This window comes from Mustelus asterias, chromosome 14, assembly GCF_964213995.1.
Source record: "Mustelus asterias chromosome 14, sMusAst1.hap1.1, whole genome shotgun sequence".
In the NCBI taxonomy this organism is placed as follows: Eukaryota; Metazoa; Chordata; class Chondrichthyes; order Carcharhiniformes; family Triakidae; genus Mustelus; species Mustelus asterias.
Genome location: NC_135814.1, coordinates 87,576,705 through 87,592,341, shown reverse-complemented (window position 1 = coordinate 87,592,341; position 15,637 = coordinate 87,576,705). Strand labels below are relative to the sequence as shown.

The 15,637-nt window shown below is 47.6% G+C and overlaps 2 protein-coding genes across 2 annotated transcripts in view; one reads left to right on the top strand and one right to left on the bottom strand.

The window, feature by feature from the left end:
- lancl1 (LanC antibiotic synthetase component C-like 1 (bacterial)) overlaps window positions 1-15,637 on the bottom strand; it is a 683,707-nt gene that overhangs the window by 546,116 nt on the left and 121,954 nt on the right. The gene's annotated exons all lie outside the window — the stretch shown is intronic.
- Window positions 1-15,637, top strand: part of trpm2 (transient receptor potential cation channel, subfamily M, member 2) — a 270,848-nt gene that overhangs the window by 146,499 nt on the left and 108,712 nt on the right. Inside the window, exons 5-7 of the mRNA XM_078229251.1 lie at window positions 2,812-2,978; window positions 4,920-5,100; window positions 7,919-7,980. Coding sequence (XP_078085377.1) covers window positions 2,812-2,978; window positions 4,920-5,100; window positions 7,919-7,980 — 410 coding nt within the window. The remainder of the gene's footprint in view (window positions 1-2,811; window positions 2,979-4,919; window positions 5,101-7,918; window positions 7,981-15,637) is intronic.

The following is a 15,637-nucleotide window of genomic DNA, read 5'->3' as shown; positions in this document are numbered from 1 at the left end:
TGATGACATCAACAAGTTCCATCCCACCATCAGACTCACCATGGACTACTCTCCGGAATCGGTTGCATTCTTGGACACACGCATCTCTATTAAGGACGGTCACCTCAGCACCTCACTGTACCGCAAGCCCACGGATAACCTCATGATGCTCCACTTCTCCAGCTTCCACCCTAAACACGTAAAAGAAGCCATCCCCCACGGACAAGCCCTCCGAATACACAGGATCTGCTCGGATGAGGAGGATCGTAACAGACACCTCCAGACGCTGAAAGATGCCCTCATAAGAACAGGATATGGCGCTCGACTCATCGATCAACAGTTCCGACGCGCCACAGCGAAAAACCGCACCGACCTCCTCAGAAGACAAACATGGGACACGGTGGACAGAGTACCCTTCGTCGTCCAGTACTTCCCCGGAGCGGAGAAGCTACGGCATCTCCTCTGGAGCCTTCAACATGTCATTGATGAAGACGAACATCTCGCCAAGGCCATCCCCACACCCCCACTTCTTGCCTTCAAACAACCACGCAACCTCAAACAGACCATTGTCCGCAGCAAACTACCCAGCCTTCAGGAGAACAGTGACCACGACACCACACAACCCTGCCATAGCAACCTCTGCAAGACGTGCCGGATCATCGACACGGATGCCATAATCTCTCGTGAGAACACCATCTACCAGGTACACGGTACATACTCTTGCAACTCGGCCAACGTTGTCTACCTGATACGCTGCAAGAAAGGATGTCCTGAGGCATGGTACGTTGGGGAAACCATGCAGACGCTATGACAACGGATGAATGAACACCGCTCGACAATCACCAGGCAAGATTGTTCTCTTCCTGTGGGGGAGCACTTCAGCAGTCACGGGCATTCAGCCTTGGATCTTCAGGTAAGCGTTCTCCAAGGCGGCCTTCACGACACACGACAGCGCAGAGTCGCTGAGCAGAAACTGATAGCCAAGTTCCGCACACATGAGGACGGCCTAAACCGGGATGTTGGATTTATGTCACATTATCAGTAACCCCCACAGCTTGCCTCCTTGGCTTGCAGAATTTCACTGGCTGTTCTGTCTGGAGACAATACACATCTCTTTAACCTGTGTTGAATGCTCCCTCCACCCACATTGTCTGTACATTTAAGACCTGGCTGGCTGTAGAGATTTGCATTCTGATCAGTATTCTGTAATTTGATTTCTGTGTCTGTTTGCACTGTTTGAGAACAGATAACCACTCCATCTGACGAAGGGGCAGCGCTCCGAAAGTTTATGGTATTTGCTACCAATAAACCTGTTGGACTTTAACCTGGTGTTGTGAGACTTCTTACTGTTCTATGAGATAGCCAGTTATCCAATCGGCCAAATTTCCCTCTATCCCACACCTCCTTACTTTCTTCATGAGCCGACCATGGGGAACCTTAATGCAAAAGTCTGATGGCAGCAGGGAAGAAGCTGTTTTTGAGTCGGCTGGGAAGTGATCTCAGAGTTTTGTATCTTTATCCTGATGGAAGAAGGTGGAATAGAGTATATCCAGGGTGTGTGGGGTCCTTAATTTTGCTGACTGCTTTTCCAAGGCAGCAGGAAGTGTGGACAGAGCCAATGGATGGGAGGCTAGTTTGTGTGATGGACTGGGCTTCGTTCATGACCCTTTGTAGTTTCTTGTGGTCTTGGGCAGAGCAGGAGCCATACCAAGCTGTGATACGTCCGGAAAGGATGCTTTCTATGGTGCATCTTTAATGCTACACCAAAGAACTTGATGCAGTTGTCGCCACCTTAATGAGAAATCTTTAGCAGACCCTGAGATATGTGTATGGTTGGAGAGTCCATTATGGCTGCAGGTTTTGTGCTTTGTTTGGCACAACCAATAAAATAGCATTCTCATTTTGAGAGACAGCACGCTGGCACAGTGGTTAGCACTGCTGCCTCACAGCACCAGGGACTCAAGTCCGATTCCGGGCTTGGGTCAGTGTCTGTGTGGAGTCTGCACGTTCTCCCTGTGTTTTCATGGGTTTTCTCCGGATGCTCCGGTTTCCTCCCACAGTCTGAAAGACGTGCTGGTAAAATGCATTGGCCACGCTGTGCTGAACCATCGTTGGTTCCCACTGTGGGATTGTTCTAATGTTGTTGTTGGGTTGTTCTAATGTTGTTGTTGGGCTAGGGTGGAATTGATACACCTGTGGTTGTTACTGTTGTGGTACATCCCAGTCGGGCTCCGCCTCCTGGGAGAGGTATAAGACCCCCTGCTCAGGCGGGACCTCTTCAGTCTGGGATACTGTGTTAAAGTTCTGTTAGTTCCATTGTTAGTTAATAAAAGCCTTCTTTTACCGAAGCTTTGTGCCTCGTGTCCAATTGATGCGCATCACACGCTAAATTCTCCCTCAGTGGACCTGAACAGGCACCGGAATGTGGCAACTAGGGGATTGTCACAGTAACTTCATTGCAGTGTTAATGTAAGCCTAATGGTGGCACTAATAAATGAACTTAAACTCAAAATCCTGGAAATCCCATCCTAACAGCATGATGGGTGTACCTACACCACGTGGACTGCAGCGTTTCAAGAAGGCAGCTCACTGCCACCTTCTCAAGGCAATTAAGGATGGGCAATAAATGTTGGCCTAGCCAGTGAGGCCCATATCATGCGTGAATAGAAAAAGAATCATGTGTTTTGACCACGAGGCCGCAGTGTTTTGACCATAGGACACTGTTCTCAACAAATGCATGGGTTCTGACCATGTGAGTTCATTCTGGTCATGTGACTGTTTCGTGGCGGAACTCTGTGACCTGTGACATTTAACCTCCTGTTTTTCTCCCAGGTGCGTGGATTATCACAGGAGGTTCCTTTGCTGGGGTGATGAAGCACGTTGGCGAGGCAGTGCGACATTGCAAAATGACCAGCAGATCCAAGGAAAGGGAAATTGTTGCAATTGGGATTGCCAGCTGGGGTATCGTGCATAACCGAGAGAGCCTGGTTGGGGGAGAGGTGAGTTGTACAAGGGAATGACCAGTTTTACATCTAATGTGGAATATTGCTCGTAACCCGGGCTAACGCTGTAGGAATATGGGTTAAAATGTCAGCAGATGGAATTTATATTTAATGAATTGAAAGTTAGTCTCATGAAACTATCATAAACTGCCTGGTTCACTAATGTCCTCTCGGGGAAAGCAATCTACTGTCCTTACTGGATTTGGCCTGTAGAATCTTAGCTGCCCTGTGAAATAGCCTAGCAAGCTGTTCAATTATACAGACACTGATTCGACTGCAGTGGTCCAATATGGCATAGAATCATAGAATCCCTACAGTGCAGAAGGAGGCCATTCGGCCCATCGAGACTGCACCGACAACAATCTCACCCAGGTCCTATGCCTGTAACCCAATATATTTACCCTGCTAACCCCCTCTGACACGAATGGACAATTTATCATGGCCAATCCACCTAACTCGCAAATCTTTGGACTGCGGGAGGAAACCGGCACACCCGGAGGAAACCCATGCAGACACGGGGAGAACGTGCAAACTCCACCCAGACAGTGACCCAAGCCGGGAATCGAACCCGGGTCCCTAGCACTGTAAGGCAGCAGTGCTAACCACTGTGGCACTGTGCTGTCAGATCAACATTGTTAAGGATCAGATCAGAAACTCCAAGATATATTATGCAGTTGGCCTAGGCCCCGACTTTACATTTGATTTTGGCATTATGGTGAGCATAAGATGTTTCGCTCCAGGTATGATTCAATTGATCCACTTGGAAGCTTTTATCAAAACAAACTTTATTTAATAACACAGTTAGAATATTACAAAAAGAATTAGCATAACTTTTACCAATGAAAATACTTTAAAATGACAAAGTACAATTCTTAACATCTAGCTATCTCTATTGTTCCAATTCAGCAATATTCCCCCATAGACATAAACCCTTCTTCAGAATTAGTTGGCACAAAAACAAGAATGCTCACCTGGCATTAGATTTCCAGGCTTTTAACACTTCTGGACAGAGCTCTAGACAACAGGTTCCAGAGAAGGATATATCCTCAGAACAGCAAAACTTCAGAGAAGTAAACCTAGTCTCCAGCAGCTCCCAGTCTTCGGACAGCAGAGACAGACAGGGATACTCTCTCTCTGCATCTTCCAAAACAGCAATGCTCAGAGAAAGGAACACACTCATACAGCAGAATGTCAGAGAACGGGATTTATCTCCTGGCAGATTCTAGTTTCCAACTTCAAAGAGGGGAAAAGAGAGTCACTCCTCTCGCTCAATTTAAAAGCAGAATCTAAGCTTGAATATTCTGTGTCAGACTAGCTTCACCCATCACAGGACCATACCTTTCAATCATCCCAATCAAACCCTACTCTGCAAAAACCCAGGGGAATACCAAGAAACAGCAGAGCAGCATTAGTTCAGATTGAAACCAATATTCTAACAATTAGAAGCAATTATATTGTGCCGTAACAATACAGGATGTCGGTTATATACAGAATCGCTCTGAGTGCATAGAACTGCTACAACAGATCCTGTGTAAGAATATGATTCAAATACACTTCTTCAAGGTACAGTATCATCACAACACCACCTCCTCAAGGGCAATTAGGGATGAGCAATAAATGCTGACTTGAGAGTGACGCCAACATCTCGTAAGAGAATTAATGAAACTCAAAGATGGCCCCAAAAAAGGAGCTGGCGAAGGCTTCAGTGTTGGATCTGAGCCAGAGGATGAGGTTAGATATATGTCAAGAGGGTTGGGCAATCTGAAACCTCAACTGTTCTGGACTCTGTGCCTGTCTACCATCTTACAGTGAGCAGCAGCAAGGCAGCAACTATACCCTCAGCAATCTGTTACAATGAGGAGTTGGAGGCAACTGTGGTGTAATATTGCACCATTAATTACTGCCTGTAACTAACCATGCTTCACTTTCCTGGGCTAGGGAAAATATCCTGTGGATTATTACATGGATGAGGCAAATCAGGGCAGACTATCATGCCTGGACCACAACCATACCCACTTTATCCTCGTGGACGATGGGACTCACGGAAAATACGGTGTGGAGATTACCTTGAGGACCCAACTGGAAAAGTACATCTCAAAGCAGAGAATGGGGACTGAAGGTAAGAGTGTGTCTACCTGGAGCTGCAGCTGAGGGAGTGGAGAGCTAGAACAAACAGGTATTGAAGGTGCTCTATAACATAGCTGGCCCTTCAACTTTGGAACGTGACCCAGAATCTGACCCAGGCTGTACCTCCATTGGAAATGTCTATTAAGATGTTATAAATGTGACTTTACTCTGTATCCAAACTGGGTGTTATCTATCCTAAAATTTAAAGGGCCTGGGGATTTAACAGCTTGACAGTTCCACAAGGCTTTTCCACTTGGTTCTACAGAGCTTCTCCACTTGTTATGCACATTCATGTCTCCTCTCAACAATTCCAAAAGGCACCTGGTGTCTCCAAAAGGGGTAATTTACCTCACCAAATGGGGTATCTTACCCATCCAAATAATTCCAGCAGCTTTAGACATGTTCCTCAAATGTCTAAAACCCACAATTCACGTTTTGCAAATGCCGATCTGGAAGATTGGATCTGCTGAAGACAGCGTACTTTTACATGGGCTGCTGTGAACCACGGATAAGCTACATCCAACCCCAAAAACGTTCCACTCCACTGCCCACGCGCCCCAGCAAAAATACCAGGCGTCGGGTTCGGGGGAGGGACTTTGGTAATTGGCGCTCTGGCACCATTTTGGTAAAGGCAGCCTTTCTGTCTCTGCAAGAATTCAGTGCTCTGTATCTGTACAAGGCCTGTCCTCGGATTTCTGAAGTGGTCCCCATCAATGATTTTAGATTAAATTGGACTAAGAGCTGTAACCATTGGCTGACGTATGTGTTGGACTGTTTGTTTTGCCAGTCTAGAAGGGTAGAATAATGGTTAAAAATAAAAGTCCAGATTTAGGAATGCTACTTTGGAAAGAGAGCCTTATTCACTGAACATGTATGTTGAGAAATCATGGTCCATGGGAGAGACATGATTCATTTTATCATAAATCCTAAACTTTTACTCTACTGGTGAAAAGCTAAGAACATATGAACACACAAAATAGGAGCAGAAGTAGGCCATTCGGCCCCTTAGCCTGCTCCACCATTCAATAAGATCTTGGCTGATCTGTTTGTGATGAGTTCTACATTCCCATCTACCCCCAATAAAGTTTGATTTCCTTACCTGACAAGAATCTATCTACCTTTGTCTTAAAAATATTCAGTGACCCGGCTTCCACCGCCTTCTGAGACAGAAGTTCCAAAGTCGCACAACCCTCTGAGAGAAAAAATCCTCCTCCTCTCTGTCCTTAAAAGGGCATTTCCTAATTTTAAAACAACATCCTCGACTCACCCACAAGAGGAAACATTCTTTAAACATTCGGACTGTTGTCGAGACCGTTCAGAATCCTACTTCAATCAAGTCATGCCTCACTCTTCTAAACTTAAGCAGAAATTAGCCCATGTTGTCCAATGTTTCCTCTTAAGAAAGCCCGTTCATTCCAGGTATCAATCGAATAAATCCCCTCTGAACTGCCTCCCTCACATCCCTCCTTTCATAAGAAGGCCAAAACTGCACACAGTATTTGTCATCGATGCCATGTATAACTGAAGCGTAACATCCTTACTTTTATTTTCAGTTCTTCTCGTAGTAAAGGATAGCATTCCATTAGCCACATTTAATTATCTGCTTTACCCGCGTAGCATTTTGTGATTCGTGTACAAGAACACCCAGATCCCTCTGCACCTTGGAACTGGGCAGTCGTTCTTCGCTTAAGTAATACTCTGTTTTTTTATTCTTCTGCCAAAGTGAGCAATTTCATATTTCCCTACATTCAACTCCATCTGCCAGATTTTTGCCCACTCACTCAACCTATCTATATCCATCTGCAAACTCCACGTCTTCTTCACAACATCCTTTCCTACCTATTTTTGTGTTATCAGTAAATTTAGCAGCCATGCCATCGCTCCCCTCATCCAAGTCATTGATGTAAAGTTGAGACCCCAGCACATATTCTTGTGGAACTTCACTCACATCAGAAAAATACCCATTTATGCATACTTTCTGTTTTCTGCCAGCCAACCAATCTCCAATCCAGTTTAATCTGCGTTGCCCTCATATCATGAGAGGTTATTTTTGCAATAACCTTAATCTGGAACCTTATCAAATTCTTTCTGGAAATTCAAGAGCAGCACACTCACAGGCTCCCTCTATCCACTGCATATCTTACTCCTTCAAATAACTCTAATGAATTGGCTAAATGTGATTTCCCTTTTATAAAACCACGCTGACTCTTCCCGATTACCGTAAGCTTGTCTAAGTGCCCAGCTATAACCTCATGATAGATTCTAATACCTTCTCCATAACAGATGTCAAGTTAACTGGCTTATAGTTTCCTGTTTCTGCTTCCCCCCACTTCTTGAATAGAGGAATCACATTTGCTATTTTCTAATCTGATGGAACCTTTCCAGAACCTAACAAATTTTGAAAAATTAACACCAAAGCATCTATTACCTCATTAGCCACCTCTATTACCTCATTAGCCACCTTTTTTATGACTCTAGGATGAGGTCCATCAGTTCGGAGACTTGTCAGCCGCAACTCCATCAGTTTGCTCAGTACAGCTTCCCCAGTGATTGTAATTTCACCAAGGTTCCTCTCTCGCTCATGCCTCCTGATTTACAGCCATTACTGAAATGTTTCTTGTATGTGCTGGTTAGGTGGATTGGCCCTGCTAAATTGCCCCTTGGCGTCAAGGGACTAGCTAGGGTAAAATGCATGGGGTTATGGGGACAGGGCCTGGGTGGGATTGTGGTCAGTGCGGACTCGATGGGCCAAATGGCTTCCTTCTGCATGTAGATTCTATGATTCTATCTGACCGATGCTTGTTTTATAGATGGTGGAATCGACATCCCAATTGTATGTGTCGTTCTTGAAGGAGGTCCTGGAACTCTGAACGTAAGCACCAAACTCTTGCATTTATTATTAACCCTTTCCCAACTTCAGGACACTCCAAAGCTCTTTAAAAGCTAATGAAATCACCTTGTGTAGTGTAGTCACTGCAAGCAACCACAAATCAAAGCAAATTACTGCCGATGCTGGAATCTGAAACCAAAACACAAAATGCTGGAAAATCTCAGCAGGTCTGACAGCATCTGTGGAGAGAGAATAGAGCCAATGTTTCAAGTCTGGATGACCCTTCGTCAGAGCTGAGGACAACAGAAAGTAGGATGAGATTGATACTGTTAGGGTGGGTGCAATAAGTCCTCGGAGGCAAAAGTCCCTTTACTTATAAGTCGGACAACAGTATACAGAGTGCTTTCAGTAAGCAGTCTACACTAGGAGTGCCAGAGGAACTGACACGCCTGGTTAAATAAAAAGCAAGGGGAGCGGGGGCGGAATTGACAAAGATGTCTTGGACAAAAAGGCAAAGGGAAATTAAATGGTGGTGATCATGGTTAAGAATGGTGCTGATAATGGCCATTAAGTGATCAGAATGTGTAAATGGCAGAACAAAGGTGAACAAAGTTTAAAAGGACAACCTGTGGAGGCTGGTGGGGTGAAAAGTGATGAAAAGGGAGGCCCTATCCTGGTTCTGGGACGGAGGGAGGGGGTGATGGCCCGCATGGGGTGGGGAGAGAGTGGTGAGGGGAAAAAAAGAAGGAAAGCAAGATTTTTAAAAAGTGGAAAAATGAAACAATGGCAAAAATGGAAATATAAAAAGATAAGATGAAATAAAATAAATGGAAAGGGGTGAAGGTGGAGGGGAGAGTTCATGCTTTGAAGTTGTTGAACTCAATGTTCAGTCTGGAAGGCTGTAAAGTGACCAATCGGAAGATGAGGTGCTGTTCCTTCAGTTTGCGTTGGGTTTTGCTGGAACATTGCAAAAGGCCAAGGATGGACATGTGGCAGGAGATCAGGGTGGTGAGTTGAAGTGGCAAGAGACAGGAAGGTCTGGGTCCCGCTTGCGGACGGACTGAAGATATTCAGCAAAGGGATCACTGATGCGCGTTATCACACACGAGGCTTGAGAGGCTCAAGGAAATAAAGGCTTTTATTTACTGTTACAACGAAGCTACCATGTATAGTACACGATCCCAGACTGAGGGGTCCCAGACAGAGCAGTGACCTTTATACCTCTCCCAGGAGGCGGAGTCCGACTGGGATGTACCATAATAACTATAATACAGGTGTAACAGCCCAACCCTAACCCCAACAGCAACAAATAGAACAACCCATCCCTAACCCCAACAGCAACATATATACATACTCGTAGTACTGGCCAGACCCTGGCTCAGTACTATCTAGTGGGAACCAACGATGGTTCACCACAATCACCCAGCCTGTGTTTGGTCTCTCCAATGTAGAGTAGACCTCATTGGGAGCAGCGAATGCAATAGACCAGATTGAAGGAGGTGTTTGCAAAGCGCTGCTTCACCTGAAAGGGGTGTTTAGGCCCTGGGACAATGAGCAGGGAGGAGGTAAAGGGGCAGGTGTTGCACCTTCTACGATTGCATGGGAAGGTGCCGTGGGCAGGGGGTGAGGTGTTGAGTGTGATGGAGGAGTGGACCAGGGTGTCCCAGAGAGAACGGTCCCTGTGGAATGCTGACAGGGCGAGTGAGGGGAAGATGTGTTAAGTAGTGGCGTCATGCTGGAGTTGGCGGAAATGAACCTTTGAATGCAGAGACTGGTGGGGTGAAAAGTGAGGACAAGGGGGACCCTATCCTGGTTCTGGGAGGGAGGGGAGAGGGTGAGAGCAGTGGCCTGGGGGATGGGTCAGACGCGGTTGAGAGCCCTGTCAACTACAGTGACAGGGCTCTCATGTAGTAAGGAAGAAGGAAGAAGGAAGACATATCAGTAGCGCCATTTTGGAAAGTGGCATCATCAGAACAGATGTGGTGGAGGCGAAGGAGCTGATAGAATGGGACAGAGTCCTAACAGGATGTGGGGTGTGAAGAGCTGGAGTCAAGGTAGTTGTGGCAGTCGGTGGGCTTGTAATGGATACTAGTGGACAGTTTATCACCAGAAATGGAGACAGAGAAGTCAAGGAAGGGAAGAGAAGAGTCAGAGATGGACCATGTGAAGGTGATAGAGGGATGGAAATTGGAAGCAAAATTGATAAATTTTTCCAGGTCCAGACGAGAGCATGAAGTGGCACCGAAATAATCGTCAATGTCCCGATAAAGGAGTTGTGGGTGGGAGCCGGAGTAGGACTGGAACTGGGAATGCTCCACATAACCCCTAAACTGACACGCAAAACTGGGACCCATGCGGGGGCCCATAGCCACACCTTTTATTTGGAGGAAGTGAGATGAGTTAAAGGAGAAATTGTTGAGTGAGAGAATCAGTTCAGCCAGACGGAGGAGATGGGGATTGTTCAGGCTTCCATTCGAGGAAGAAGCAAAGAGCACTCAGGCCTTCCTGACAGTGAAGCACTCCCTTAGTACTGACGCTCTGACAGTGCGGCACTCCCTCAGTACTGACCCTCTGACAGTGCGGCACTCCCTCAGTACTGACCCTCTGACAGTGTGGCACTCCCTTAGTAATGACCCTCTGGCAGTGCGGCACCCCCTCAGTACTGAGCCTCTGACAGTGCGGCACTCTCTCAGTACTGACCCTCTGACAGTGCAGCACTCCCTCAGTACAGACCCTCTGACAGTGCGGCACTCCCTCAGTAATGACCCTCTGGCAGTGCGGCACCCCCTCAGTACTGAGCCTCTGACAGTGCGGCACTCCCTCAGTACTGACCCTCTGACAGTGCAGCTCTGCCTCAATACTGACCAAAGAACAAAGAACAATACAGCACAGGAACAGGTCCTTTGGCCCTCCAAGCCTGCACCGATCATGTGTTCCTAACTAGACCATCCGTTTGTATCCCTCTACTCCCAGTCTGTTCATGTGGTTATCTAGATAAGTTTTAAATGATCCTAGCGTGTCTGCCTCAACCACCTTGCTTGGTAGTGCATTCCAGGCCCCCACCACCCTCTGTGTAAAATACGTCCCCCGCATATCTGTATTGAACCTTGCCCCCCTTACCTTGAACTTGTGACCCCTTGTGTTTGTCATTTCTGACCTGGGAAAAAGCTTTCAACTGTTCACCCTATCTATGCCCTTCATAGACAATGTTCATCACTATCCGCAACTCCAGCAATCTTTGTGTCGTCCGCAAACTTACTAATCAGACCAGCTACATCTTCCTCCAAATCATTTATATATATCACAAACAGCAGAGGTCCCAGTACAGAGCCCTGCAGAACACCACTAGTCACAGACCTCCAATCAGAAAAAGACCCCTCCACTGCTACCCTCTGTCTTCTATGGCTAAGATGTGGAGATGCCGGCTTTGGACTGGGGTGAACACACTAAGAGTTTTAACAACACCAGGTTAAAGTCCAACAGCTTTATTTGGTAGCAAATACCATTAGCTATCGGAGCGCTGCTCCTTCGTCAGATGGAGTGGAAATGTGCTCTCAAACAGGGCACAGAGACACAAAATCAAGTTACAGAATACTGATTAGAATGCGAATCCCTACAGCCAACCAGATCTTAAAGATACAGACAATGTGGGTGGAGGGAGCATTAAGCACAGGTTAAAGAGATGTGTATTGTCTCCAGACAGGATAGTCCGCAAGTCCAGGAGGCAAGCTGTGGGGGTTACTGATAATGCGACATAAATCCAACATCCCGGTTTAGGCCGTCCTCATGTGTGCAGAACTTGGCTATCAGTTTCTGCTCAGCGACTCTGCGCTGTCGTGTGTCGTGAAGGCCGCCTTGGAGAACGCTTACCTGAAGATCAGAGGCTGAATGCCCATGACTGCTGAAGTGCTGGGGAGCACTTCAGCAGTCATGGGCATTCAGCCTCTGATCTTCAGGTAAGCGTTCTCCAAGGCAGCCTTCACGACACAGGACAGCGCAGAGTCGCTGAGCAGAAACTGATAGTCAAGTTCCGCACACATGAGGACGGCCTAAACCGGGATGTTGGATTTATGTCGCATTATCAGTTACCCCCACAGCTTGCCTCCTGGACTTGCGGACTATCCTGTCTGGAGACAATACACATCTCTTTAACCTGTGCTTAATGCTCCCTCCACCCACATTGTCTGTATCTTTAAGATCTGGTTGGCTGTAGGGATTCGCATTCTAATCAGTATTCTGTAACTTGATTTTGTGTCTCTGCGCCCTGTTTGAGAGCACATTTCCACTCCATCTGACGAAGGAGCAGTGCTCTGAAAGCTAATGGTATTTGCTACCAAATAAACCTGTTGGACTTTAACCTGGTGTTGTTAAAACTCTTTCTATGGCCAAGCCAGTTCTGTACCCATCAAGCTAGTTCACCTTTGATCCCGTGAGATTTAACCTTTTGCACCAGCCTGCCATGAGGGACCTTGTCAAATGCTTTACTGAAATCCATGTAGACGACATCCACGGCCCTTCCCTCGTCAATCATTTTTGTCACCTCCTCAAAAAACTCAACCAAATTTGTGAGGCATGACCTCCCTCGTACAAAACCATGCTGTCTATCGCTAATGAGATTATTCAGTTCTAAATGTGTATAGATCCTGTCTCTAAGAATCGTCTCCAACAATTTCCCTACCACGGACGTCAAGCTCACTGGCCTATAATTACCCGGGTTACCCTTGCTACCCTTCTTAAATAACGGGACCACATTTTCTATCCTCCAATCCTCTGGGACCTCACCTGTGTCCAGTGAGGAAACAAAGATTTCTGTTAGAGGCCCAGCAATTTCATCTCTTGTCTCTCTCAGTAATCTAGGAGAGATGCCATCTGGCCCTGGGGATTTGTCTAGCTTAATGCTTCCTAAAACAACTAACACTTCCTCCCTTGTATTGCGATTTGTTCCAACGGGTCTACACATCCCTCTGAGACACTACCAATAACGTGTCCCTCTCCTTTGTGAATACTGATGCAAAGTATTCATTTAGGATCTCACCTACTTCCTCAGGTTCTAAGCATAATTCCCCTCCTTTGTTCTTGAGGTCCGACTCTTTCTCTGACAACCCTCTTGTTCCTAACATATGTATAAAATGCCTTGGGATTCTCCTTAATCCTGTCTGCCAAGGACATTTCGTGACCCCTTTTTGCCCTTCTAACTTCCTGTTTGAGTTCTTTTCTACTTTCTCTGTATTCCTCCAGTGCTTCATCTGTTTTTAGCTGCCTGGACCTTATATATGCCTCTTTTTTCTTTTTGATTAGACTCACAATTTTCCTGGTTATCCACTTCTCTCGAATCCTACCTTCCCTGTCCTTGTTTTTTACAGGCACATGCCTGTCCTGCATTCCGATCAACTGCTCCTTAAAAGACTCCCACATGCCAGATGTGGATTTACTCTCGAACAGCCTCTCCCAATCATCAGCCACCAAATCCTGTCTAATCCAGCTATAATTAACCTTCCCCCAATTCAGCACCTTACCCATAGGACAACACTCATCCTTTTCCATGACTATCCGAAAGTTTACAGAATTGTGGTCACTGTTCGCCACATGTTCCCCCACTGAAACTTTGATGACCTGACCGGGCTCATTCCCCAGTACTAGGTCCAGTATAGCCCCCTCTCTAGTTGGACTATCAACATATTGTTCCAAAGAACCTTCCTGGACACATTGTACAAACTCCTCCCCGTCCGGACCCCCAACCCTAAGGGATTTCCAGTCTAAATGAGGGAAATTAAAGTCTCGCACTACAACAACCCTATTTTTTCTACACCTGTCCAGAATCTCCTTACATATCCGTTCCTCAACTTCCCGTGGGCTGTTGGGAGGCCTGTAGTATACCCTCTGACAGTGCGACACTCCCTCAGTACGGACCCTCTGACAGTGCAGCACTCCCTTAGTACTGACCGTCTGACAGTGCGACACTCCCTCAGTATGGACCCTCTGACAGTGCAGCACTCCCTTAGTACTGAGCCTCTGACAGTGCGGCACTCCCTCAGTACTGACCCTCTGACAGTGCGACACTCCCTCAGTTCTGACCCTCTGACAGTGCGGCACTCCTCAGTACTGACCCTCTGACAGTGCAGCACTCCCTTAGTACTGAGCCTCTGGCAGTGCAGCACTCCCTCAGTACTGAGCCTCTGACAGTGCAGTACTCCCTCAGTACTGACCCTCTGACAGTGCAGCACTCCCTTAGTACTGAGCCTCTGACAGTGCGGCACTCCCTCAGTACTGAGCCTCTGACAGTGCGGCACTCCCTCAGTACTGACCCTCTGACAGTGCGACACTCCCTCAGTACTGACCCTCTGACAGTGCGGCACTCCCTCAGTACTGACCCTCTGACAGTGCAGCACTCCCTTAGTACTGAGCCTCTGGCAGTGCAGCACACCCTTAGTACGGAGCCTCTGGCAGTGCAGCACTCCCTCAGTACTGACCCTCTGACAGTGCGGCACTCCCTCAGTACTGACCCTCTGACAGTGCGACACTCCCTCAGTACTGACCCTCTGACAGTGCGGCACTCCTCAGTACTGACCCTCTGACAGTGCAGCACTCCCTTAGTACTGAGCCTCTGGCAGTGCAGCACTCCCTCAGTACTGAGCCTCTGACAGTGCAGTACTCCCTCAGTACTGACCCTCTGACAGTGCAGCACTCCCTTAGTACTGAGCCTCTGACAGTGCGGCACTCCCTCAGTACTGAGCCTCTGACAGTGCGGCACTCCCTCAGTACTGACCCTCTGACAGTGCGACACTCCCTCAGTACTGACCCTCTGACAGTGCAGCACTCCCTCAGTACTGACCCTCTGACAGTGCCGCACTCCCTTAGTACTGAGCCTCTGGCAGTGCAGCACTCCCTCAGTACTGAGCCTCTGACAGTGCAGTACTCCCTCAGTACTGACCCTCTGACAGTGCAGCACTCCCTTAGTACTGAGCCTCTGACGGTGTGGCACTCCCTCAGTACTGAGCCTCTGACAGTCCAGCACTCCCTCAGTACTGACCCTCTGACAGTGCAGCACTCCCTCAGTACTGACCCTCTGACAGTGCAGCACTCCCTCAGTACTGATCCTCTGACAGTGCAGCACTCCCTCAATACTGAGCCTCTGACAGTGCGGCACTCCCTCAGTACTGAGCCTCTGACAGTGCAGCACTCCCTCAATACTGAGCCTCTGACAGTGCAGCACTCCCTCAGTACTGACCCTCTGACAGTGCGGCACTCCCTCAGTACTGACCCTCTGATTGTGCGGCACTCCCTCAGTACTGACCCTCTGACTGCGCGGCACTCCCTCAGTACTGACCCTCTGACTGCACGGCACTCCCTCAGTACTGACCCTCTGACTGCGCGGCACTCCCTCAGTACTGACCCTCTGACAGTGCAGCACTCCCTCAGTACTGACCCTCTGACAGTGCGGCACTCCCTCAGTACTGACCCTCTGACTGTGCGGCACTCCCTCAGTACTGACCCTCTGATTGTGCGGCACTCCCTCAGTACTGACCCTCTGACTGCGCGGCACTCCCTCAGGACTGTGTTGGGAGGCACTGAGATTTTGTGCATTGTTCTGTGGAATGTGGATTTGAACTCCCAACCTACTGACTCAGTGGTAAAAGTATGTCCACTTTCTGTACCCAGAAAAGAAGCTAAGTCACAACTGAGATGATCCTTAAATAAT